This window comes from Pelophylax lessonae, assembly GCF_965119305.1.
Source record: "Pelophylax lessonae genome assembly, chromosome: 2".
NCBI lineage: Eukaryota > Metazoa > Chordata > Amphibia > Anura > Ranidae > Pelophylax > Pelophylax lessonae.
The window spans coordinates 377,193,082-377,220,019 of record NC_138769.1 but is presented as its reverse complement, the minus strand read 5'-3'; the positions used below and the strand labels follow the sequence as shown (position 1 = coordinate 377,220,019).

General features: G+C 48.0%; 1 protein-coding gene across 1 annotated transcript in view; it reads right to left on the bottom strand.

Moving 5' to 3' along the window:
* The window catches only part of BRIP1 (BRCA1 interacting DNA helicase 1), a gene marked incomplete at its 5' end in the record, with an annotated part of 552,808 nt that overhangs the window by 495,953 nt on the left and 29,917 nt on the right, over positions 1-26,938 (bottom strand). The window contains one exon of the mRNA XM_082245708.1: positions 181-342. Within this exon, the coding sequence (XP_082101834.1) occupies positions 181-342 (162 nt within the window). The remainder of the gene's footprint in view (positions 1-180; positions 343-26,938) is intronic.

Here is a 26,938-nt window from a genome sequence, read left to right as displayed (position 1 = left end):
CATTCTTGTTTTGTATAAAAATATATTAAAAGGGAGTGCAAGCACTTGTTTTTAGCACCCCAAAATAATTACCCCAAAACCCTGGGCCACAACATAGACATCCAACTATGCGTTAAAATCTGAAAAGCAAACTAAATGGAAATGTGAATAATCTGTATACAATGTGTGGTCTGATTTTACCTATGTTTGATGGAAATGCAACAGAAGAGGGCCCAGCATTACTGAAGGCCGTAGATGTGGATGCGACACTGCTATTTGGAATCTTTGAATGACATGCGCAGCCACACGAAACCTCTTCTTTTTTCCAGTCTTTCTTGTCTGTATCTTCATCTACAGGCTTTCCTATAAACAACAGTAATCACATTTGTTCAGAAATATAAATAAAGTGCTAAAAAATGATCTTTGACAGTAAATGTACAGTGTAATTGTGGCCTAAAGAACTGAACAAAATGACCAATATTTGGTGTTTTATGCCTGCTTACAATGGTGAAGCATTTGCTGTACACATGGGTCTTTGGAGCAACATGTGACACTAGCAGGATGTCTTTAAAAAACTTTTAATACTGAATTATATTTTTATGCACTCTAGTCAAATACAAAATGAAGAGAAAAGTATGAAACCTAAAAGCATTCTGCCATTAAGTGGACATTGATAAACTGCTTTAAGGGTAACTCCACTTTCATGGGGGGAAAAAAAACACAAATTAAAAAAAAATAACAACATAACATATACAATTGCGACATAAAAGTCATATTGTGAATTAATGTTATTAAAAATGACCTTTCATATTCATTCTGCAGTGCTGTAGATTTCTATAAAGTGCAATGCAATATGGCTACCTGGAGGCGTTTTTGTGCACCCCCCCCCCCCCCCCCGAAACATCCTTTTCTGCTTGTGTGATTGGCTTACTGATTTTCCAAAAGATATACACTAAGATACAAGTCAAATTTCATGCATCCCCTGCAACAAAAATGTAATTTTTAGTAAGATACTGCCACAGGAAAATAGCGTCTAAATGGATGCAGACCCTGCCACTTTCCTCACTAGAGCCCTGATTCTGCAGCAGCTGGATGACAATTATGAAACCACTTCCATTAGACTCACTTAGCACAGGGGCACAGAGGAACAAACAGGGATTTCTTCAGAATAAGAAAAGGTAGGAATCTGCAACGTTTTTTAAAATCCTTGCAATGTACATAGATCACCCAGAGGGAAATGTTTTTTCTTAACAAAAGCTTTAAGCTAAGCTATAGCCCTTATATCCCCCGTTTTTCCCCATTCTTACAATGGACATTTTATACCACTGGGTCTAAAATAAGATCTCCCCTCTGCAATGCACTTTTGCCTCCAACTAAAGATGAGAAATCAATCGACTAATTAATCCACTAGTTGGGTAAATATCACAAAATTAACAACTTTAGTGTTGTCTGCTGAAATGCAATTTTTTATTTATTTTGCTCGAATATGTGCATAGAAGGATTCAGATAGCCCCAACTGCAAGAATCAGACAATGTATTAATTCTGATTACCTGGCTTCTTGAGCTGAATAAATCAAAGCAAATCAAATCTTAACATCCACAAAAATGATTTTTGTCAGATTTACAGATTTACTTATCTTTTATTTCCAGCGAATTTTGGTTTAAAACAAACTTCTAAATAATCAAGGTCACAGTCATTACAAAGGCCTATTCTACCAATGATATTAGTAAAGTTGACATGATGTGGAGCCTTAAAAAGCAAATTATATGTTTTATCTGATGTCTATTACTTGAAAAGTTGTACTGATGATACACTTTTATACCAATGTTACAAATGTTCTTCTTTTTGTACTTGAGTATACTTTTCAATAAACGTTTACAATAAAAAAAAAAAGCAAATTATAATGTAAAACCTTTGAAATCTCCCGAAAGTGTTATCCATGCTTTGACTAGATAACGTCTTTATATACCCTATTCCCTTTCTCGCCACTGATTCAGACCTCGTTCTGAATAATGTAATATTCAGGGTAAAGGTTTAGGATGTGTTAAAGCACCTAAGGTGATAACAAAGAACGCATAACTGGGTACGATAAGAGAAATCAGCAGGATTACATAGCAGTGACAAATAAAGTACGAAGCCTCAATATATCCACAGAAAGGTGACATTCCTTTCTTTATAAAGTGACTAAACATGAAGGTAGAGTGATCTCAGATGTTTACTGCTCTCAAGTTTCAGTATGTGTTATATCTGGTCAACTCACACATTGTGCTATGAAACATTTGAGTCTTCCTGGTTTGTGTATACCTGTGCTTGCTATTCCCAGAGCAGCCCTAAAACCTCACACATGTAACCCCCTGGGAACCCGCAAAAAAAAAAAAAAAAGCCCAACAGTTAAAAGTATTAAGAACATCGATGTTCTCCTCAACACATGAAGCTACATTCTCTGATCAGGAGAGACACATCAACGGTCCTGTACTGAATTCAAGCCATCATGTCCTAAACGCAAAACATTACTTACAGAATGCAGGGGTTATACTACATATTCTTTGGTTATACAGAGGCCACATTGCTGTCTACATCAATAAAATACACACCCAATTTAGCAAATAAATAGATGAAATAAGTTTACCGACTTCCCAATACCAGGGGACCCTGCCTTCTTCCTACTCCATTGCATGCAAATTCCTCCTAAGAAATACAAGAAATCGGTCCTACGTCACATGCCTGATGCCACCAAAGCCTGCATTACGCTGTGCTGGAAGAGTACTAGTCCTCCCTCCATTGCAATGTGGCTTAATAAAGTCAGGAGCATTTACGTTCAGGAGGCCCTGGTGCTGACTGCCAAAAATAGAGAGAGAAGAATACACTAAAACATGGTCATATTGGAACATGTTTGTTTATTCTGATGAGGGTAAAGCTCTTTTGGAATGCCAATATGGAGATTGAAATCCTACTGCCCCGGCTTACTTGTTGTTCACCCATTACCCTTGTCTCTCCCTCCTCCTTCCTCACCCCTCTTTTTTTTGTCTCTCCCTTTCACTTTTTCTCCTCCACTTTTCCCTTTAGAGTTCTATCTTTCTAATACCTATTGGCAGGGCTTTTTTTCTCAGAGAGTAGGTGCAGGAACTCCCCCCTTCTGAGTCGCCCCTTGTCTCCGCCCCCTACCCAAACCCAAGCACTTCCCTTGGTCCCACCCCCTACCCACCTCCCAATACTGCCCTTTTAGGGAACTCAGAACCAAGTATCATTCTGTGGTGTAATTTGTATGGAACTTGATAATTATACCAAGAAAAGCAGCAAACTAGATCCCCTGCAGCCAGCAACAATAGACCCCCCCCCCCCCCAAGAAACAAGCGATTACCCACACAACATTGCCCCCCCCCCCCCACAACAAAAAAACACCCCAGCAAAACTACCCCAGCAACAATAGATCCACCCCAGCGACAATAGACCTCCAGCAGCAAGATTAGATTCTCCAGCAGCCAGAAACAATAGACCTCTCTTTCTCAACAGTAGATCCCTCCTAGCAACAACTGACTCCCCAGAAATATAAGATCCCTCCCCGGCAACAATAGGTCCTCCACCAGCAAAAATAGACCCTCATGCAAAAATAGATCCCCACAAGTGACAATAGTTTCCCAATGGCCATCATCAATAGACCCTCCAGGAAACCCCAACACCCCTTTCACTTTCATATATTCAGTGTTGGAGGCGCCGGAACTGCGTTCCCTTACGTTTCCCCTGAAAAAAAGCCCTGCCTATTGGCATCTTTTTATATTTTTACTCTCATTTAAAATTACAATTGACATATATTTTTCAGTGTACTTTTTCGGATTCTGTTTGACAAGACAGCCTTTTTCCTTTATTTTCATTATACATATACTTACTATTTGGATTTACGTTTACTGTAATTGTGTTACTACATTTTCTATGTCTGATCATAAAGTTTTGGATGTCCTATTTCCATATTAAATAAAAAATTTGAAAAAAAAAAAAAGATAAAAAAAAGGAAAGCCTTGCAAACAGAAATATGCCAAGTGCAGTGACCAATTGAAACCAACCAAGAACCAAAAGAAAACGGATATCAAGGACATAACTGCACTCTGCACTTCTTAGTTTATTAAGTTAAAGTATGATCATTAAAGCAGATCTACAGACAAAACATTTTTTTTTTTTTCATTTTGGATAAAGCAAGGGAGGGTTATAACCTCTGTCAGGTTTATAACCTCTGTCAGGTTTTTTTTTTTTTTTTTTTTTTTGGGGGTGGGAGAATTCCCTTCACTTCCTGTCCCATAGCTGAACAGGAAGTGAGAGGAAATCACTGCAAATTAAGGGAATTCCTTGGGGACCCCCAGGTCACCAGAACTAGCGTCCCCATTGAAAGATTTCCCCTCTATTACTTTTCCACAGAAAAAACAAAATTTGGGATTTTATTTTACATTCACTTTCAATGATAATGGTAAACATTACAAATAGAGAGGGGGGATCTCCTTAAAGGGGGGCACAGGCAGCAATAAAAACAGACATGGGGTCTCCATTTAAAAAGAAACTGGATTTTTGATTTACCGTAAAATCCTTTTCTCTGAAGTTCATTGACAGACGCAGCTCCAAATTCTTCTTAACCACTGGGACATTCCAAAGCAGTATTTGCATTAAGAGGTGGGAAAACAATTCAGAGAAAGAACGTAATTCCCCAAAGGATAAACTTAGCCAACCAGGTAACATGGAGCTCAACCAGGAACAACTGGAGCTCACCTAGAAATAACATACACCCTTAAAGAGAAAAAAATGATCTTATAAACAACAGCAGCCTGTAAAACCTTGCGGGAAAAAGAAACATTCGAGGATTCGAACACATCTACTTTGTAGAATTAAGTCAACGTGTGCACAGATGACGAAGATGCCGCCTTCCAAACTTGTATTACTGACGCCTGATGGCAAAAGGCCCAAAAGGCCCAAGAGGCACTCAACGCCTTAGCAGAATGCGCCTTCACAAGGAAAGGTGGAACCTGACCCTTAATGTGTGATTAGTGAATACGCCTGTACCACCGTTTGCCTGATCAATGTGGATATGGTCGCAGCAGACGCAGCCAATCCCATCCGAGGTCCTTCCATGAGGACAAAAAGAGAGTCTGATTTCCTGAAAGACTCAGTAACCGCCAGGCAAGCCCAAATTGCCCAAACCACAGCCAAAGAATGCAATCCTTGGGATGCTTGAGTTTAGGACAGCGTTTTGGCAGCACAATGTCTTCATTCAATGGAAATCAGAAACCACCTTAGGAAGAAACGACCGATTAGGTCGAAGTTCCACTTAATCTCTGTGGACCACCAGAGAAGGAGAACCGCAAGGCAGCTCTGCCAATTCAGACACTCTGCAGGCAGAGGTATTAGCCACCACAAAGGCTACCTTCTGTGACCGTGTAAGATGAGGAAGCTCCCTAAGTTTTCAAAGGGAGGTTTACGAAGAACAGACAGTACCAAGTTAAGATACCACGGAGGTAACAGGGACCGTATAAGAGGAACCACATGACGAACTCCCTGGATAAAAGTGAGAATCAAAGAATGCGTAGCTAAAGGGCGTTGAAAAAACACTGCCAAAGACAACACCTGGCCTTTAATAGTACCCAAGTCCAACCGCTGCTCAACCTCTCTTTGGAGGAAAGCTAATATCTTAGCCACTGAAAAGGAGCGTCGATTCACATCATGAGATGTACAATTTCCACGTACAATGATAAATCTTCCTGGAGGTAGATTTTCTAGCCTTCAACAGTGTAGGAATCACTGAGTCAGAAAGACCCCTATCCTTCAATACTTGGCTTTCAACAGCCACGTCGTTAAAGCCAGCGACTGTAAAGCAGGATGGAAGATCAGCCCTTGAGACAACAGATCTTCCCTAAGAGGAAGTCTCCAAGGTGCAACGGCGACCAACCTTACCAGATCTGCATACCAAGACCGGCGAGGCCAGTCTGGGGCCAACAGAATGACCGGAATCCCTTATACCTATTCAGCGCAGAAACCTCAGGCAGAAGGAAACGCATAGAGACCATTCCCCCTGATCCAACACCTAACGACTCAAGTAATCCGCCTGCTAGTTCTCCACTCCGGGTATATGCATAGCAGAGAGGGCTGGAACAAAATGTTCTGCCCATATTAAAATCTTGGCCACCACCCGGGCCACCAGGACACTCTTGGTGCCCCTTGATGATTGACGTAAACAACGGCTGTGGCATTGTCTGATTGAATCCGAACTGGACAACCCTGCAGACGACTTGTCCAGTGACTCAAGAAAAGCTTTATCGCTCTGAGTTCCAGAATATTGATCGGAAGTTTGGTCTTCTAAGAGTCCAGGTCCTCTGGACACACAGCTTTCCAAGTACTCCCCCCCCCCCCCCAAGCCAGAGAGACTGGCATCCGTGGATGCCACAGTCCAATACAATGGAAGGAAGGGCTTGCCCTGATGCAGGGTCAAGGAACGGAGCCACCACAGAAGAGCACTTCTTGCATTTCTGACTCAACCAAATCAGATAGTCCAAAGATTTTGGATCCTTTTTCCACTTGACAAGAATAGCCCCTTGCAGAGGTCTCATGGAACTGAGCAAACGGAACTGCCCCGAAGGTAGACACCATCAGGCCTAGAACTTGCATGCAAGGCCACAATGAGGACAGAGTGCTGGGTAACAGCAACCGAATTGCCCTCTGCAACTTTTGCAGCTTTTCTGGGGGAAGAAACACCCTCGCAGAGTCCAGAGTCAGTCCCAGATGAACCATTTTGTAGGCTGGGACCAGAGCAGATTTTCTGAAATTGATGGTCCAACCGAACTATTGCAGAGTCCGTATAGTGATTGACAGATCGCCCACCAGAACTGAGTAGGAGTCTGCTCCTAAGAGGAGATCGTCAAGGTACCCTAGTACCGCAATCCCCCACTGTCACAGTAATACCAAAACCAGACCCTGGGGCGGAGGCGAAACCAAAGGGTAATGCCACAAATTGATAATGCTCCTCTCCTACAGCGAAGCGAAGAAAACGCTGGTGTCCAGCGTAAATAGGGATGTGCAGACATGCACATCCTCAATATCGATAGAGGCCAAAAAGTCCCCTTAGTGTAGGAACGCCACTACCGTGTGAATGGACTCCATTCATAACCTCTGTACCAGCACAAAGCGATTCAGAGCCTTGAGGTTCAGAATTAGACGCACTTTCCCTTCTTTTCTGGGAACAGTAAACATGTTTGAATAAAACCCTTGAAAGCGTTCTCGAGAGGGAACCGACACAATCACCCTTTGCGAAAGCAGATCTTGTACCGCCTCTCGTAGATCCCTTAACCGATCTGAAGAAAGGCGTAGATTAGACGGGAAGACTCTGTCCGACAGTTGGGACCTGAATTCGATCTTGTATCCCGATCGGAGCAGCTTGTAGGCCCATTTATCCTGAATCAATGTGGTTCCGGACAGAAAACAAAGACATCCCCCAACCCCAGATACGGAAGAGGGTTTAGCTTCATGCAGATGGAGATTTGTACGCAGATCTGGAGGGGCCTGTTTTCGGCTTACCCGACCACGTCTTCTTGGATCCCCCAGATGACCTAAATGGCCTAGGTCCTTTCTCCTTCCTGCCTTCGCCACCTGTGTGCTGAAAAATAAGAGACCCTTCTATTACGCTGTGACTTGCCCTTAGCGGATAGAGGAAGAAGAGTACTCTTCCCATCTGTTAGTCCTTTGATCAGTTCATCCAACAAAGACCCAAATAGGCGGTCCCCCGTAAGGGGAGATCTGATAGAGCCTTTTTAGAAGCCTGGTCCGCAGACCAGCCTTTTAGCCACATCATGCGTGGTTACCATTATTGCGTTTAGAAAAACTCCACTGACTCGCAACAATTTTGTCACAGTAATTGGGAAGAGGGAGTACCTTTGCCGCTTTTAGGGGATCTGCGGGCCCCCGAGGGGACCGGCGTCCCCATGTTAAAAAATTTCTGCACCGATGCAATCAGTGCATCCACCAGCGCCCTTGCATGTGAAGTAAAAAAAAAGAAAAATAATCATCATCATCTTCACAGAGCCTCCGAAGTGCATGGACGCAGACCCAGTAGAGTCGCTATATGCTAAGCTCACCCTGAGAACATAACAAGCAGGGGAGGTCGCCAATCACAGTCCCGCAGCGAGACGCTGGCTAAAGTTCAACAAAAAGACCCCTATTAGACCTAAGGGTCGCCCACCATAAATTACATAAAAAGGACAAGAGGGGGCCCGCCGTGAAGCAGACGTGCAGGCAGAATACCCCCACAAAACACTGCCCCCACGGCGCCCCCCCGCTTCAAGGGGGGCGCCAGGCAGTCCATATGACCACTCCCCTAAAGTGGGTGGGGGGAGGGTGGACACCCATCTGCTGCTCTATCACCACCGGTCAGCAGCTCAAACAGCCTGGTCAACAGCTCAGTCAGCAGCTTGGACAGCCAGCCGCGAGTAGGCCACAAAGCTGTGGCCTAAATTTGGGACCTGATCTGGTCGCGAGTCCGCCATCAGCTCTGTCAGCTTGATCAGCAGCTCGGTTAGGAGCTTGGGCAGCTTGGTCAGTCACTCAGACAGCCAGTTCCATCAGCCGCGGCCTCAACATTTGGCCCGATCCAGCCGCATGAGGCATTCGCCGGTCAGCTTCTTCAGGCCCCTCATCTCAGTCAGCTTGATCAAGCACCTCAACTCGGTCAGCTCGGCCTGGCACCCGGACAGCCGCGAATAGACCGCAAAGCCGCAGACTAAATTTTCGGCCTGACCCAGACATGTGAGGTGCAGACTAGTGGATGAAGAAACATCCGCTCCCCCCCAAGCCTATAACCACCACAGGGAGCCCAAAGGACATCCCTGCCCGTCACTAACCCCCAGGGGGCAGGGAACTTGTGCAAAGACCCCCGTGTGCGATCCGGACAACCCTGTCAGCAACAACCACATCCACCGCCCCCTCCCCCCCCCCCTTACTGGAGCAAGTGGCAAAGCCAGCTCCTACCTAACACTGGGAGGTGGGGGGATGTGGGTAGGTTGGGACCAAAAGACCACCGTGAATGTTAGCGGGGCTGGGGGAAATGAAAGGGAACCCAGGGGGCCGACCATCTCAAGGAGCAAGAGCTATGGGGGGACACTACTCACCATACCAACGACAATCGGGTGGGCGGCACTCCGGACGGGCTACCTCTCCACTCGGGGTGGGGGTGCCGACGGCCAAGGGGCACGCTGCGTCTCAGGCCAAACCAGGTTATGTGCGTCCCAGTGAGGTGTTTCACTCGCGAGCCAGCCCCCCTCCATTTGGGCTCTGTCGTGGGGAGGCCTAGTGTGGGGCTATAACCTGCACACCCTTACTGGCCAGACTGGGAGATTATAAAGATCTAGGATATCCAGTCCGAAACACAGTCCGGCTGTTGATTGCAGTTCTCTCAGGAACATAACTAGCTAAAAAAAATTAATTTTAACAAAGGTTCCCTTTAAAATAAAAAAACAAGTGAAGACCGAAGTCCCAGCCGGAAACTAGGTCCTACTCCTAAACTAGGACTGAGACGGGAGACCTGGGTGAGCCGCGGAAGGCGGCTCGAGGATGTCCTCTCCTGCTCCTTGTAATGACAGCCGAGCAATGTAACGGATCAACCGGCACCCGACTCGGTACCTCCGTTGTCGGATGCTCCTAGTGCTTCCCGAGGGCTCCAAGCACTCCACCAGACACCATAACCACCTCAGACCCCACAAACCGCCGCAGCTTGGTTGGTGTCTCGCCACCTCCTACCCACCCTGGGCCTACGACAAGGCTCCAGGTTCCAGAGGGTGAACCTCTCTTTCCCCAGAGAGTGAAGCAGGAACAAGCTCTTACAAGAGTTTAGTGATTATCCAAGGGAGTATAAAGAGCATAGCAATCCCTTGTAGCAGGTTCCCCCAAACATGAGTCAAGACTTCATGAAGGGGTAAAAACAGACTGTTTATTCAAACACATGCACAAAGAAATATACACTGTGGGACAATACCCTCTCCCCCTTAGCAGCCAATCCACATACACATATACATCCCATAATAAGTTTATCCTAAGACAGACAGAAACAATAGAACAAAGGAATACAGGCACTTACCAATAACAAACCCCACCCCATCTCACTATCTAGAAATCTGAAAAGTCAAACCATTCATCTTCCTATATTTCCTGAGAGATATTGCTGACAAATATTACTGTCCCATCTGAAGCAATTCAAACCATTAATTATCTGTCTTTCACTCCCAGTGACGGTGAACACCATCACAAGCGGCTTATCAGCCACATCGGTTGCCATAAAAGACAGCCGACCATCAGCTATGGGTGCTGGTACCGGGGTGATGCCTCTAGCTGCAGGCATCACTCCTGTACAAACACTTTCCCGAAATATCAGCAATATCCGTCACCTTGATTCCGATATATCGGGGGAAAGTGCATATCGGCCCTCGATATATCGGCTTTGCCAATAATCGGTCGATCACTAGTACTGATGGTGATTATGAGCTGGCCACTAGAGGGTGCTGATGATAATATATGAGAATGCTATTCTGTTTTCATGCTTGTGATTTTAACATTTATATTGTTTAGGGTGCAATAAAAATGAATATTTTTAACAGTGGTTTGTTTATTTCTTGGGAGATGACACCTTTAAAGTCCGATTCTTTTTCATTTGTACCGCCAGCACTTTACTAATAGTTCAAGGCCTAAAGTCAAATTGAATCTTCCATTTGCAGTCAGCCTGCACACACAGTAAGAAAAATGGGTGTCTTTTTTTTATTTAATTTCTATTTGCTGCAGTAAAGGGTTAAAACATCCTGTGCTAGCAGCATGCTGGACTTCTGCCCAATCGAGAGCAGAGTTGTCGAAGTATCCAGTGGTCCTACAAGCCCCTTTCACACTGATCCATTTAGCAGTCCTCAAACTCCCTGCTGATCGCAGCAAGGGCCTGGCTGTCCAGCAAGCTACTAGCAAAGGGTGATTTAACGTTTAGCTGCAGCAAACAGAATGCAAAAATGCCCATATATGTTACTATGTAACTGCATTACACTAATAAAGTTGGAAGGTTCAATTAGGCTTTAATTTATTTAATTGGAAATGTTAGCTCATTAACCTTCTGGCAAGTTGTGCAGTTTTGTCTTGCTCCTTTCCTAGCAGCAGATGCCTCATTAATGACATGCCTGTTTAGTAACACCATATATATGGCTGCCAGTGTTTGCCTAAGCAGCACCACAGGTCTCATAAATGGCATTCATGTGTAATAGCATAGTATGTGTGATTGTGATATCACCACTCACCCACACTATGCACATCATTCATGACACTCATATTTAGTGATGCCGTATTTTAGTGTCAGTGTTTGTTCACTGTGCAGTAGAGGCCTCATACATGATATGACTGTATAGAGATGCATGATGTGTGGTCAGAGCTTGCCTTTTGGTCAGCAGAAGCATCATGCATGTCAAATCGGTGTAGAGTTGCAGTATGTGTCCAGTAATCAGCAGAGGCCTTCATGTTAAGTGATCTAGGGTGCAGGCTTTGCTAGTACTGACTGAGGATCTCGGCAGGGAACTGTTGCAGAAATTTCATACAGGGCATTCAAGCAGAGAGATTCAAAATTTACATTAGCAATATATTTATTTATAGTCGGGGAGATACTGCAGAGTTTAATAAAACACCAGATGAGTTATTGCTGGAAAAATAGAGTTTTTGTAAGAACTTACCATAAAACTCTTTTCTCTGAGTCCTCTGTCGCAGCCCGTTCAGTGTTCCTTCACCATTGGGTAATGGCACCCTCTGCAGGAGCAGGCTAGGTAGTGAAAAGACTTAGCAAAAAATTTACACAAAGACACACCTCTAGGGGGCAGTCCCTCGGACATTACCCTTAGCCACCAGAGATGTATAGTAACTAAGTAGAACAACTTCACTACTGTACTTAAGTACCGAAAGGCGGTATCTGTACTTTCCTAGAGTAGAATTTTTTTCTCCTACTTCCACTTTTACTTCACTACATTTTTTCGATGATTTCAATACTTCTACTCCAATATTTTTTTTTTTTGTGCTGCATAGTTACTCGTTACTATTATAAAAATTACCACTGCCAGAACAGTAGATGGCAGGTTTCATGAAGCTCAAAACATGTGTATTATCAGCTCATACGAAAATAAATGCTACTGTATGTATAAATAAAAGCTGCATTTGAAATAATAAAAAACAATATGATGTTGAAACTTTTAGGCTACATTCACACCTGAGCATAGCGTTTTCGCGCATTTTTTACCGCGATTTTACCGTGATTTTTACCGCGATTTACAGGCGTTTTTACAGGCGTTTTTTGTGCAGGCGTTTTAAGATTGAATAGAAACCAATGGAAAACGCCTGTAACCTGCCCAAAAAGAAGCTCATGTACTTTTTTGAGCATTGGGCGTTTTGCTTACAGCGTCAAAACGCTCAGATGTGAACAGGGGCCATTAAAATGAATAGGATTTGTCTTGTTGGGCGTTTTGAGAGCTGATCCTAGAGCAGAAAAACTCCCCAAAAACGCCTACATGTGAACAGAGCCTTAACTTCATTCTTTAAGAACTACATAACAGTACTTGTACTTTTACTTTCAGTGCTTGAGTAGCAATTTTTTTTCAAAACTACTGGTACTTTTACTTTCAGTACTTGAGTAGCAATTTTTTTTAAAAAACTACTTGCAATACTTAAGTACAAAAAATGTTGAATACTTTAGTACTTCTACTCTACGTCACTTTTTGATTGAGCACTTGTACTTTTACTCAAGTATGGGTTTTGAGTACTTTATACAACTCTGTTAGCCACTTAGTGCTGCTCTTTAGTTTCGTAGCAAGCAGTACAGGAAGACCATCAACCCCAAAATAGAGGGGCGGGGGCTGCGACTGTCAGAGGACTCAGAGAAAAGAGTTTTACAGTAAGTTCTTACAAAAACTCTACTTTTTCTTACGTCCTCTGACAGTCGCAGCCCGTTCAGTGTTCCTTCACCATTGGGATGTCCCAAAGTAGTGCAGATGTGAGGGGTGGGAAAGACGCAACCAAAGAAACGGCAACGTGTCAACAAGGTCAGAAAAAAAGCTGAGCCAAACAGGGCAACAAAAGCTCAACAGGAGCAAACCCAGAACAAAATGCACCCCAAGAAGAGACAGAGCAACACGTCTCTTCAACAAACCGCCGCGCTCAAAACGTTGCGGCCAAAGAATGCCAACATGTCAATCTTGTAAAATTTTGTGAAAGTGTGCACAGACGACCAGGTCGCCTCTTTGCACACCTGAGCCACAGAAGCCTGATGGCGAAAAGCCCAAGAGGCACTCACGGCTCTAGTAGTGTGCCCTCACCGGGAAAGGAGGCACCTGACCCTTTAGTGAATAGGCCTGAACAATAGTCTGTCTGATCCATTTGGAAATGGTTGCAGCGGACGCACCCGACGCAGCCGAACCCTTCCGAGGTCCCTCAGGAACGACAAACAGGGAATCAGACTTCCGAAAAGACTCAGTTTCAGACAAGTAAACCCTGATTGCCCGGACCACATCCAATGAACGCAAGGCAAATTCCTTGGAATGCCTGGGCTTAGCGCAAAGTGAAGGCAACACAATATCCTCGTTGAGGTGGAATTCCGACACCACCTTGGGGAGAAAAGACTGATTAGGTCTCAAGACCACTTTATCACGATGAACCACCAGATAAGGCGAACGAAAAGATAGAGCCGCCAGTTCAGATACTCTGCAAACAGAAGTGATAGCCACCAGAAAGGCCACTTTCTAAGACAACACAGGCAGAGCGATTTCTCTGATGTTCCCAAAGGGGGGCCATTGCAAAACGGACAAGACCAAATTCAGGTCCCACGGAGGCAAAGGAGCCCTCCGCGGTGGAGCAAGATGATGCACCCCTTGAATAAAGGTGCGAAATCAGGGAGTTAGTCGCCAAGGGACGCTGAAAGAAAAAAGCCAAGGCTGACAACTGACCTTTGATTGTGCCCAGCCCCAAACGCTGATCAACACCTTCCTGCAGGAAGGCCAAAACCCTCGCCACCGAAAATGAGCGAGGATGAATCCCTTGCGACTCACACCAGGCAATATAAGCCTTCCAGGTACAATGGTAAATTTTCCTGGAGGTAGTCTTCCGAGCCTTCAGCATAGTAGGAATGACAGAATCCGCGAGACCCCTGTCTCTCAACATCTGGCTTTAACTACTTGCCTTCTGTGCACTTAAACACCCTTCCCATCCAGACCAATTTTTAGCTTTCAGTGCTCGCACGCTTTGAATGACAATTGCGCGGTCATGCTACACTGTACCCATATAAAATTTTTATCATTTTTTTCACACAAATAGAGCTTTCTTTTGGTGGCATTTAATCATCTCTGGGTTTTTTATTTTTTATAAAAAAAAAGAAAAAAGACAGAAAATTTTGAAAAAAAAAAAGTTTGTATTTTTTGCGAGTAAAATTTGAAAATAAATAAATTTTTCTCCTTCACTGATGTGCGCTGATGAGGCGGCACTGATGGGCACTGATAGGCTGCACTGATGGGCACTGATGAGGTGGTACTTATGGGCACTGATGAGGTGGCACTGATGAGGAGGTACTAATATGCCGCACTGATGAGCACTGATAGGCGGCACTGATGAGCACTGATAGGCGGCACTGCTGGGCACTGAGAGGTGGCACTGCTGGGCACTGAGAGGTGGCACTGGCGGGCGGCACTGATGGGCACTGGCGGGCGGCACTGATGGGCACTGGCGGGCAGCACTGATGGGCACTGGCGGGTGGCACTGATGGGCACTGGCGGGTGGCACTGATGAGCACTGATGGGCGGCACTGATGAGCCGCACCATCAGTGCCCACACTCAGTGCCCATAGTGCTGCCAGTCAGTGCTCATCAGTGCCTAGATGAGCAGGCACTGATGGGCACTGACTGGCAGCACTATGGGCACTGATTGTGTGCACTGATGGTGGGCACTGTGGGCATTGAAGGTGTGTTTGGTGTACCTCTGGTAATCAGGGCACTGGTGATCGGTGCCCTGATTACTTTTTTCTGTGTCCCCGGCGCTGTGCAGCTCTCCCTCCTTCCTCACACGCAGGCTCTGTGTGAGGAAGGAGCGCCGGCGATGAGAGATGATCTCATATGTTTACATATGAGATCATCTCTCATTGGACGGCTTGATCACGTGGTGAATGGCCGCTGTGATTGGCCATTCACCACGATCTGTGATCGGCTGTGTCCAAGGGACACGGCCGACACAGATTCCCCCCGATGCGCGCTCGCGGGAGCGCGCGGGGGGCGTGTCACTGGGAGGCAGTTTAAAAACGGCCTCCCGAAAATTCGAGTCCGCGCTGCAGCCGTATATAGGCTGTAGCGCGGACGGCAGGAGGTTAAACAGCCACGCCGTTAAAGCCAGAGACTGTAAAGCAGGATGGAAGAACGGCCCTTGAGACACTAGATCTTCTCTCAGAGGAAGCCGCCAGGGAGGCTCAACGACCATCTGCACGAGGCCCGTGTACCAAGACCGACGAGGCCAGTCTGGAGCCACCAGAATTATCTGCACCTGTTCTGATGCCAACCTGCAGAGGAACCTGGACAACAGTTGAATCGGAGGGAAGGCATAAATCAGCCGGTACCAGTGCCAGGGCACCACCAATGCGTCCGTAGCGTCCGCCAGAGGATTGCGGGCCCTGGCCACGAACCTGAAGCCACCTTTTTGTTGAGAGGGGACACGAACAGATCCACGTCCGGAGTCCCCCACCGGGCACACAGGAGCTAAAACACCTCCGGATGCAGGGACCCCTGATCCAAGGACTGAGAACTCAGATAGTCCGCCTGCCAGTTTTCCACTCCCGGAATGTGAAATAGCCGAAATCGCTGGAACACCAAGACAGGATCTCGGCCACTTCCTTGGCTGCTCGGGCACTCTTGGTGCCCCCTTGGTGATTGATGTAAGCCACCGCCGTGGCGTTGTCCGCTTGAACAAGAACCGGGTGACCGTGCAGCCGCGTCGACCAATGTAACAAGCATAGCTTGATCGCTCAGAGCTCCAAGACATTTATCAGCAAGGAGGATTCCTCCGCCGACCACGTCCCCTGGGCACACAGGGTGTCCAGAACTCCACCCCAGCCCGACAGGCTGGCATCCGTGGTGATTACTGTCCACAACAGAGGCAGAAAGGACTTGCCTTGGGTCAGAGTGGGCGATAGGAGCCACCACGAAAGTTCCGTCCTCGTGAGGCGGCTCAAACATATCCTCCTGTCCAACGACTGAGGATCCTTGTTCCACCTGGCAAGAATCTCTGCTTGCAGAGTTCTCATGTGAAACTGAGCAAATGGATGGCTTTGAAGGCCGAAACCATCAGTCCCAGGGACCGCATGCAGGCCCGTAGAGAGGAGAGATCGTTGTCCCTGAGGGACCTGATCTCGCCCTGCAAGGTCTGAAGTTTTCCTCCAGGAGAAAAACCTTTGCTTGAGCGTAGTCCAGGACCATCCCCAGGTAACTGTAATGGACTGATGGGGTCAGTGCCGATTTCTGGAAGTTGATGGTCCACCCGAACTCCTATAGCGTCTGAACCGTGACCGTTAGATCGTTCGATAGAGTGGCACACGAGCTTGCCCTCAACAGGAGGTCGTCCAGATAACCGAGGACCGCAATCCCCCTCTTGTGCAGCAAAGCCAGTACCGGAGCCAAAACCTTGGTGAATACCCTGGGAGCCGAAGCTAAACCAAAAGGTAATGCCACAAATTGAAAATGCTCCTCTGCCACTGTGAAGCGGAGATACCGCTGATGACCTTTGTAGATAAAGGATGCGTATCTGCACATCCCTAAGTCGATGGAGGCCAGAAAATCTCTTAACTTAACGACACCACCACCGACCGGATGGATTCCATCCAGGACTTCTGCACCCGCAAGAAGCGGTTCAGAGACTTGAGGTCCAAAAATCGGACGCACTTTGCCCTCTTTTCTGGGCACCGTTCGCAAGTAATCGGGAGAAAGACAGAGATTTGATGGAAAGAACCTGTCTGCGGGGCGAGACCAAAAACTCGATCTTGTACCCGGAGCGAATCAGTTCGTGAACACACCTGTCCCGGATTTGGGACAACCAGGGTTCCCGAAAGCAACGCAGACGTCCCCCCACCCCTGAAACGGGTGAGAGCGTCCCCTTCAGGTGGAGGAGGACTGGGCCGCTGCACTGGACTGACCGTCCTTGGGCTTCGCGGACCATGACTTCTTGTGACCGCCGGAGGCCTTGAAGGCTTTACCTTTTTCCTGTGCCCCTGAGGCACGAAAGGACCCACGATGAGCCTTGAAGGAAGGACCCCACCAACCGCGGGGCAATTTTCCCTTAGCGGTTTGGGGCAAAAGGGTACTCTTACCCCCTGTAAGAGCCTTGACCATCTCATCCAAGGGATCCCCAAAAAGCCGATCCCCCAAATGAGGCACATCAGACACAGTCTTTTTGGAGGCATGGTCAGCCGACCAGCTCTTTAACCAAACTATGTGGTGGAGTGTGACCCCAACCACAGATAACCCTGCGACCAAAGGAGCCTCATCCAGGGCTGCGTCACACAGGTATACCATGGCCTGGGCCATTTGATCCACCAGGCCAAGGACAGTCGGAGGGACCGACTCCGACACCAAGCTGCGCCTAAGCAGCTTGAACCATTTAGTGACCGGCTGTGAAAGCATCACAGAAGCGAACAAAGGCTTGAGCAGAGAGGCCGCCACCAAATACATGTGGCGGCAAAGCGTCTCCACGTGCCAATCCGTCGGGTCTCTGAACCCCCGGGGAGTCCTCCATGGGCATCAACATGGATTTAATCAACCTGGAAAAAGTGTGGTCCACCTTAGTTGACACCGTCCTGCGATTGTTCACAGGGTCCCCAAAGGTATAGCAACGTTAAAACTGCTTAGGCACCGCCAGCGTGTGCTTAATGCGACGCCACTGTTCGTTCACGATTTCGTGAAACTCCTCGGGACAGGGGAAAACCTGACCCGACTTCTGGGCTTTGCGGGACCTAAAGGAAACCGCTTACCTGACTGGGTGGGCATATCAACAATATTCAAAGTCTCCCTGACGGAGTGAATAAGTGCTTCTACCAGAGCACATTCCTGCGCCACAATGGAGGAGGAAGAATCCTCCTCCCCTTTAGAATTTGAGGACTGGGATCCCTCAGGGGGGACATTGTCCATGGCAATCAAATCAGGCTTCGAGTCAGAAGACTGATAGGGCATTGGCCGTTTTTGAACAGTACGTTGAGACATCAGCAGATCAACCATTGATGCCAAAGTCGCAAGAGCAGCAGATAAGGAGGCCATGGAAGTTGTTGCAGGAGTTCCCGAAACACCAACCAGGTCTGTGGGGAATTTGTTATCCTGGTACTCCATTTTTGTGAAAATAAAAATTTTTGGACACTGACCCTTTAAATCAGCGATTTTCGCGGCCCGCACCGCAAGCCTACATCGCCGCAGGAGTCCCCTTTTAAATAGATGCAGAAAAAAGGAAAAGCACAGTTTTGAGGTGAAATGCCTGAAAAAACTGAAGAAAACAGCCCCCACAGTGTCAGAGTGTAAGTTACCAGACTCCCCTCACGTTCTGCTGCAGGAAAAGGAAGAGGCCAGCAGGAAGTGACACTAGAGGCCGATACAGCGCCCTGAGCCACCGAAAAATGGATGCCATTAAATTCAATGAGGAAAAAAGCACCAGCGAAATGGCCACTGCCCTTACTAGGCGGCTGCCCACATCCAAGATGGCGCCGGAATCGGAAAGCACAGAAAATGTCTGCTGCCGTCACAGGGAGTCAGCCAGACTGCCCTCCCCCAAAATGGCGGCCAAAACAAACGGCGCCAAAAAGTCAGGACCCCAGGCACTGACCACCGCCAGAATCCCCCAGGGAGACCCCCAGGACAAGCTAATAAGCCCCCACCTCCCCCCATGCAGCTTTTTTTACCGCAGAGCGCCCCCCACAGGGGGCAGGGACCGTTTAAACCGGCCAGGGGGGACACTATAGAGACCGCGTGTTCTGACATCCCCAAGGAGTGAGCCCACATAACTCCCCCTCAGATAACTGACTCAGGGACAGGGGGTAGCATCACTCACCGTACCACAGACCGCGGGCTCTGCTCCGATACGGAACAACTCCCACCCTGAGTGAGGGTGCCGTCAGCCAAGGGGGGAAGCTGCAACACAGGGCGTTCCAGAGTTGAGACGTCCTGGCGAAGAAAGCTCTCTGCAGGCTCGTCACCATCCACAGGGGCACAGTCGTGGCGAGGCCTGGGTGGACCACAACCTGCACACGCTCGCTGGTCAGGCTCGGACACCATAAAGATCTATATTATCCAGGGCGAGGCCGAGCCCAGCTGTCGATTGTAGTTCTCCAGGAGGATCCCCCTGACTAACTAGCGATAGGGAGTGAGGAAAATAAAACCAACATTTTTCAAAGAAAAGGAAAAAAAACAGACAGGAGTCCCAGCTGGGAGACCAAAACCTACTCTTAAGCTAGGCAGCAAGAAACTGAAGAGCAGCACTAAGTGACTAAGGGTAATGTCTGGGGGACTGCCCCCTAGAGGTGTGTCTTTGTGTAAAGCTTTTGCTAAGTCTTTTCACTGCCTAGCCTGCTCCTGCAGAAGGCGCCATTACCCAATGGTGAAGGAAAACTGAACGGGCTGCGACTGTCAGAGGACTTAAGAGAAAAAAATATTTTAAGCAACAGACAGCATGGAATTATGAAAGACAGAAGTTGTCAAACAAACCTGATTTCTTTTTATGAGGAGGCAAGTAAAACTTTGGACAGAGGGGTGGCTGTGGATGTAGTATACTTGGATTTTGCAAAAGTGTTTGACACAGTTCCCTACACACGGCTAATGTGTAAGGTAAAGTCTACAGGCTTGGAAAGATCGGTTTGTAATTGGATAGAAAATTGGCTAAAGGATAGAATTTAGAGAGTAGTGGTTAATGATTCTTACTTTGAATGGTCTAAGGTTATCAGTGGTGTACCCAAAGGGTCTGTGTTGGGACTCAGGGACTTACTTTTTAATATCTTTATAAATGATATAGGGTCTGAGATTCAAAGTACCATTTCAGTCTTTGCAGATGACATCAAGCTTTGCAGTGAAATAACTTCCTTACAGGATTTCTCCAACTTACAAGCTGACCTCTGCACTGTTTCATTGGGCAACTATGTGGAAAATGAGGTTTAATGTTGATAAATATAAAGTTATGCACTTGTGGGCTAAGAATATGCATGCATCATACATACAAGGGGGAGTACAACTGGGGGAATTCATAGCGTGCAAGGATCTGGGTGTTCTGGTAGATCCTAAGCTTAATAATAGCATGCAATGCCAAGCTGCGGTCTCCAAAGCAAGCAAAGTTCTTTCTTGTATTAACAGAGGCATGGACTCCAGAGAGAAAGATATCATTTTGCCCTTGTACAAATCATTAGTAAGACCTCATCTGGATTATGCAGTTCAGTTTTGGGCACCAGTTCTCAAAAAGGATAAACGGGGAACTAGAGAAAGCGCAGAGAAGGGCAACCAAACTGATAAGAGGCATGGAGGAGCTCAGCTATGAGGATAGATTAGAGGAACTGAATTTATTCTCTCTTGAGAAGAGGAGATTAAGGGGGGATATGATCAGCATTTATAAATACATAAGAGGTCCATATAGTGAACTTGGTGTTGAGTTATTCACTTTAAGGTCAACACAGAGGACAAGGGGGCACGCTTTACGTCTAGAGGGAAACAGATTTAATCTCCAAATATGGAAAGGTTTGTTCACCGTAAGAGCTGTGAATATGTGGATTAGACTCCCTCCAGAGATGGTTCTAGCCAGCTCACTAGATTGCTTTAAAAAAGGCTTGGATTCTTTCCTGGGTGTACATAATATAAATGGTTACTAATATTTATAGGTACAGTTGATCCAGGGAATATCCAATTGCCTCTTGGGGGACGCTGCTGTAGCAAATTGGATCATGCTTTGCTGGGGTTCTTCGTCTTCCTCGATCAACTGAGGGTATAGGATTGTGTATATGGGATTGTATTGTTGAGTTTTCTTTACTGTTTTTTGCTTTTTATTGGTTGAGCCAGATGGACTTGTGTCTTTTTTCAACCTGGCTAACTATGTAACTGTTTCTACATAATAGTGTAGACATGATCTATGCAAATTAAACCAATGTATTCTTTATGACTGTCATGTATATTGACCATATTTTTTTTAAGATTTTTTTGTTTATATGTGCATATTCATTCTAAGTCCTGCTTGGAGTTTGCATGTTGTCCTTGTGTCTGCACAGATTTCCTCTGGGTACTCCGGTTTCCTCCCACACTCCAAAGGCATGCTGGTAGGTTAAGTGGCTCCTGTCTAAATTGTCCCTAGTATGTGTATGTATGAATTTAAAATTATGGACCTTGGAGTGTAAGCTCCTTGAGGGCAGGGACTGACGTGAATGAACAATATATATGTAAAAGCACTGCGTAAAATGATGGCGTTATATAAATACCTAAATAAATAAAATAGATATTTGTCATCAGTTCTAATAAAGTCACAGAAACTGCCATGGATCCATGGATTAAATTTGCAAGTGGGAAATTCTTCACCAGCATCCAGAATTTGTTTTAAATGTTTCCTGTTTGCTTGGACTTCTCTACTGAAGTCCCTTATACCTGAGTGCAAAAGACAAAAAACTGAATTTTGTAAAATCTTACCGTAAAATTCCTTTCTCTGAGTCCTCCGACAGTCGCCGCCCCTTCCCAAGTCTTCACCAATGGGTATTGACCTTTGCTCCGTAGGAGTAGCTAGGCAACAAGAATTGTTAATACAAAAGCTTTTAGCATAGACACACCCCTAGGGGCTGTCCCCTCAGTCAATACCTCCCTGCACCAGCATTCCCAACTCAGTTTGGTAGCATAGCAGTAAGAGTACACAAAAACCCCAAAAGAGGGGCGGGGGGCGGCGACTGTCGGAGGACTCAGAGAAAGGAATTTTACGGTAAGATTTTACAAAAATTCAGTTTTCTCTTACGTCCTCCGACAGTCGCCGCCCCTTCCCAAGTCTTCACCAATGGGACTTCCCAAAGCAGTGTAGACATGAGGGGTGGGAGACGCAACCGTGGAAAAGGCAACGCAGTACCCACATCAGAGAAAGGAACCTTACCACAGTAAGAGAACCAACTGGGCAACAGAAACACGTGCTCAAGAGGAGCAACAACCCAGGAAAGACAAGTAACCCAGGGGTAAAACACCGGATGCTTAGGCTTCGCGCAGAGCGAAGGCAAGACAATGTCTTCATTAAGGTGAAACTCCGAGATCCTTTTCGGAAGAAAAGAAGGGTTAGGTCGCAAGACCACCATATCCTTGTGAATCACCAGGTAGGGAGAGCTGCAGGACAAAGCCGCCAGCTCCGACACCCTGCGAGCCGAAGTGATCGCCACCAAAAAGGCAACCTTTTTGGACAACAGAGACAACGAGATCTCCCTGATCTTTTCAAAGGGAGCCTGTTGTAACACGGACAGAACCAAGTTCAAGTCCCATGGAGGCAAATGTTCCCTCCTAGGAGGGGCCAAATGTCGCACCCCCTGAACAAAGGTGCTAACCAATGAATTAGACGCCACAGGGCGTTGAAAGAGAACGGCCAGCGCAGAAATCTGACCCTTAATTGTGGCCAACGCCAAACGCTGGTCCACTCCAGTTTGGAGGAAAGCCAACACTCTCGACACCGAGTATGAGCGAGGGGAATACCCCCCGGACTCACACCAGGCAAAGTACGCTTTCCAAGTACGGTAGTAAATTTTTCCCGAAGAGGCTTTCCTAGATCAAAGTGGGAATGACCTCAGGGGAGAGACCCCTATCCTTCAGGACCTGGCTTTCAACAGCCAGGCCGTTAAAGCCAGCGACTGTAAAGCAGGATGGAATATTGGCCCTTGAGACAGAAGGTCTTCCCGAAGCGGCAGGCGCCACGGAGCGTCGACTGCCAGATTTACGAGGTCTGCGTACCAAGACCGGCGAGGCCAGTCCGGTGCCACCAAAATCACCATGTGCGGTTCTGAGGCCAATCTGCGAAGCAGCCTGGACAGTAGTTGAATCGGTGGAAAAGCATACAGCAGACGATACTGATGCCATGGCGCCACTAACGCGTCTGAGGCGTCTGCCTGAGGATCGCGCGTCCTTGTCACGAACCTTTCCACCTTGTTTTTCAGACGAGACGCGAACAGGTCCACATCTGGAGAAAACCCCACTTCGCGCACAACATTTGGAAGACATCCGGATGAAGGGACCATTCCCCCTGGTCCAGGGTCTGGCGACTCAGATAGTCCGCCTGCCAGTTCTCCACCCCCGGTATGTGAACTGCCGTTATCGCCGGGACGTGCGTCTCGGCCCAAGACAGAATGTCGGCCACTTCCCGAGCCGCCCGGGCACTCCTGGTGCCCCCTTGATGGTTGACATAGGCCACCGCGGTGGCATTGTCCGTCTGAACCCGAACCGGATGGCCCCGAAGTCGGTCCGTCCATCGCGAAAGGCAAAGCTTTATCGCCCTCAATTCCAGAATGTTGATCGGAAGGAAGGACTCCTCCTCCGACCAAGTTCCCTGGGCGGACAAAACGCCCAGAACACCACCCCAGCCCGACAGGCTGGCATCCGTGGTGATCACTGTCCACAACAATGGACGAAGACTTGCCCCCCCGACACCGCCGGGGACTGGAGCCACCACAGAAGATCCCTTCTGGTGCCGTGGCTCAACGAGATCCGCAGATCCAGGGATTGCGGCCACCCGTCCCACTTGGCAAGAATCTCTGCTTGGAGACCCCGCGCGTGAAACTGGGCAAAAGGGATCGCCTCGAAAGCCGAGACCATTAAACCCAGACATCTCATGCATGTCCAGAGAGAAGAGGGCCGGTTGTCCCTGAGGGACCTCTTACCTCGTCCTGAAGAGTCCGAAGCTTGTCTTCCGGCAGGAAGACCTTCGCTTGGACAGAGTCCAGAATCATTCCCAGGTAGGGAAGACGAACCGAAGGACACAGAGTCGACTTCGGAATGTATATAGTCCAACCGAACTCCTGCAGTGTCCGCATCGTGGTGGACAGGTCGGTCACCAGGCTCTGACTGGCGTTTGACCGTATCAGGATATCGTCCAGATACCCCAAGACAGCAATGCCCTGTGCTCGCAACAGGGCCAGAACCGGCGCCAGCACCTTGGTAAAAACCCGCAGAGCCGAAGCGAGACCGAAAGGTAACGCCACGAATTGGCAGTGATCCTCCGCAATGGCGAATCAAAGGTACCTCTGGTGACCCTCGAAAATGGGGATGTGTAGGTACGCATCCTTCAGATCGATGAAGGCCATGAATTCCCCCGGACTCAGGGCAGCCACCACTGAGCGCAGGGATTCCATGCGGAACTTGCGAACCCGCACAAAGCGGTTCAGAGCTTTCAAGTCCAGAATCGGACGCACTTTGCCCTCCTTTCTGGGCACGGTGAACAGATTGGAGTAAAACCCCCGAAATCTGTCCCGATGAGGCACCGGAACAGCCACCCCTTGGGCCCGCAGGTCCCGCACCGCCCGGTGCAGATCCTGCAAGCGCTCCGGAGACAGCTGAAGACTTGAGGCAAAAAATCTGCCCACCGGCCGAGAGAGAAATTCGATCTTGTAACCAGATCGAACGATTTCCTGAACCCATCTGTCCCGAATGCGGGTCAGCCAAGGTTGTGGGAAACCGCGCAGACGTCCCCCCACCCCAGAAATGGGTGAGGGCGCCCCTTCAGGCGGAAGTGGTATGGGAAGTCGAACCGGACTGGCCGGACTTCTGCTTCCCTGCCCACGGCTTCTTCTGGGAGCCTTGGCCTTTTCAGGGCTTGCCCTAAAGGCACGAAAGGACCCCTGAGAGGGCCTAGACGAGGAATTCCGTTTACCACGGAAGGACTTATGCTTGTGAGACTGGGGTAGGAGAGTACTCTTGCCCCCCGTAACCCCCTTTTTATCAGAGTATCCAAAGCCTCGCCAAAAAGGCGAGATCCCGCGTAGGGAAAATCCGCCAGCGTCTTGCGAGAAGATTGGTCGACCGACCAATTTTTCAGCCAAATCAGACGACGGTTCAGTATCGCCACGCTGGACAGGCGCGCAGCCAAGGGAGCTAAATTCAAGTCCACATCACACAAGTACATGACACCCTGATGGATCTGGTCCACCATAGCCAACGTGGTAGGCGAAGCTGAATCAGCCACCAAGGTGCGTCTAAGCATCTTTGTCCAATCTGCAACAGCCTGTGCCGCCATAATGGAAGCAAAAATAGGCTTCAGCAAAGAACCAGCAACCATATAGGCATGACGGGCAAGAGACTCCATTCTCCTGTCCGTAGGGTCCCGGAAAACCGGGGTATCCTCAGAAGGCACCACAGTAGCCTTGTTCAAAATGGCCACCGCGTGATCCACCTGAGGCGCCACACACCAACGCTCGTCGGTGGAGGGCGCAAAAGGATAAAGCAGCTTAAACTTATTTGGCACAGTAAAGGGCTTCTTTAAATTGCGCCACTGTTCATTAACAGTATGGTGAAATTCAGCAGGACAGGGAAAAACCTGCGCTGATTTTCGGGTCCTCTGCGTTCCAAAAGAGGACACCCTAGCAGGAGGAGTAGGCTCATCCTCTAGGTGCAAGGTATCTTTAATGGAAGCAATCAGCTCATTCATGAGTGCAAGCTCTTCAGGCGAGCCAGGGGGAGAAACATCAACCCCCTCCACCTCTGCCTCCCCCTCGGACCCCAGAAGGTCCAAAGATGAGCGGGACCCCGAGAAGGGTACGCCAGCCACAGCAGTCACAGCAGGCACATCGCCCTCTGAATCAGAGGAAATGGATACCCTGGCCCTTTTTGCGGATCTTTCAGCCATCAGCATCTGCACCTGAGACACTAAGGAAGCCACTACAGCGGTCAGATCGGCCCCCTCGGGGGGTGCAGCAGCCCCCTGGTCCCCCACCAGGGCGGGGGGAAACTTGCTATCCTGAGAATCCATGCCCCAGTAATGAAAAGTAAAAAAGGTACTGGCCCTTTAACACCACGGCGAGCGCAGCCCACCGTACACTACTGTATGTACCGACCCCGCAGGGATAGATAACACTGAGCAAGGAATGACAGGACAAAGAAGGTAAAAACCTGGAGAGAGCACAACAGGCTGCTGCCACCGATCGCTGTTCCCAGAGAAAGAGGAAGTGATGCAATAGCTGGCTGACTGATATAGCCTATGAGGCTCCGCAAACATGGCCGCCCGGCTGAGGGATGAGGCTACAGGAACAAGGTGCTTACCGTACCAGATGGCGTGGGGAGCCGTCTCCAGCGACAAACCGCTATCAAGGCAGACAGGGAGTGCCGCAGCCAGGACGCTTGTGGACTGCAGCCATAGACCGCAGCATGGCGTCCAGCGAGGTAGCCACCTCACAGGCAGCATCCCTGCAGCGAACAGGGATGGGTCGTTCAATGTGCCAGGACAAACCTAAGCTGAACGCTTGATGGCAGGCTGGGGATCCATCTGGCTCTCAGCCCTGGGATCCAGGTCGGCCAGTCCGAGACCCAGCTCCGCATGATGATTCTTCATCCGAAGATCCCTAAACTAAAGCTGACAAAACAACAGCTAGTAAAGAAAAGAAAAAAATACTTGAAATAAAATAAAATAAAGGGTAGAAGGCTGAGACTGAGCCCCAGCACAGGAAAGCCAGCTACTCCTAAGCTAGGCAAGATGAAACTGAGTTGGGAATGCTGGTGCAGGGAGGTATTGACTGAGGGGACAGCCCCTAGGGGTGTGTCTATGCTAAAAGCTTTTGTATTAACAATTCTTGTTGCCTAGCTACTCCTACGGAGCAAAGGTCACTACCCATTGGTGAAGACTTGGGAAGGGGCGGCGACTGTCGGAGGACGTAAGAGAAACTGGATTTTTGACTTATCCTTTTCTCTGAAGTTCACTGACAGACGCAGCTCC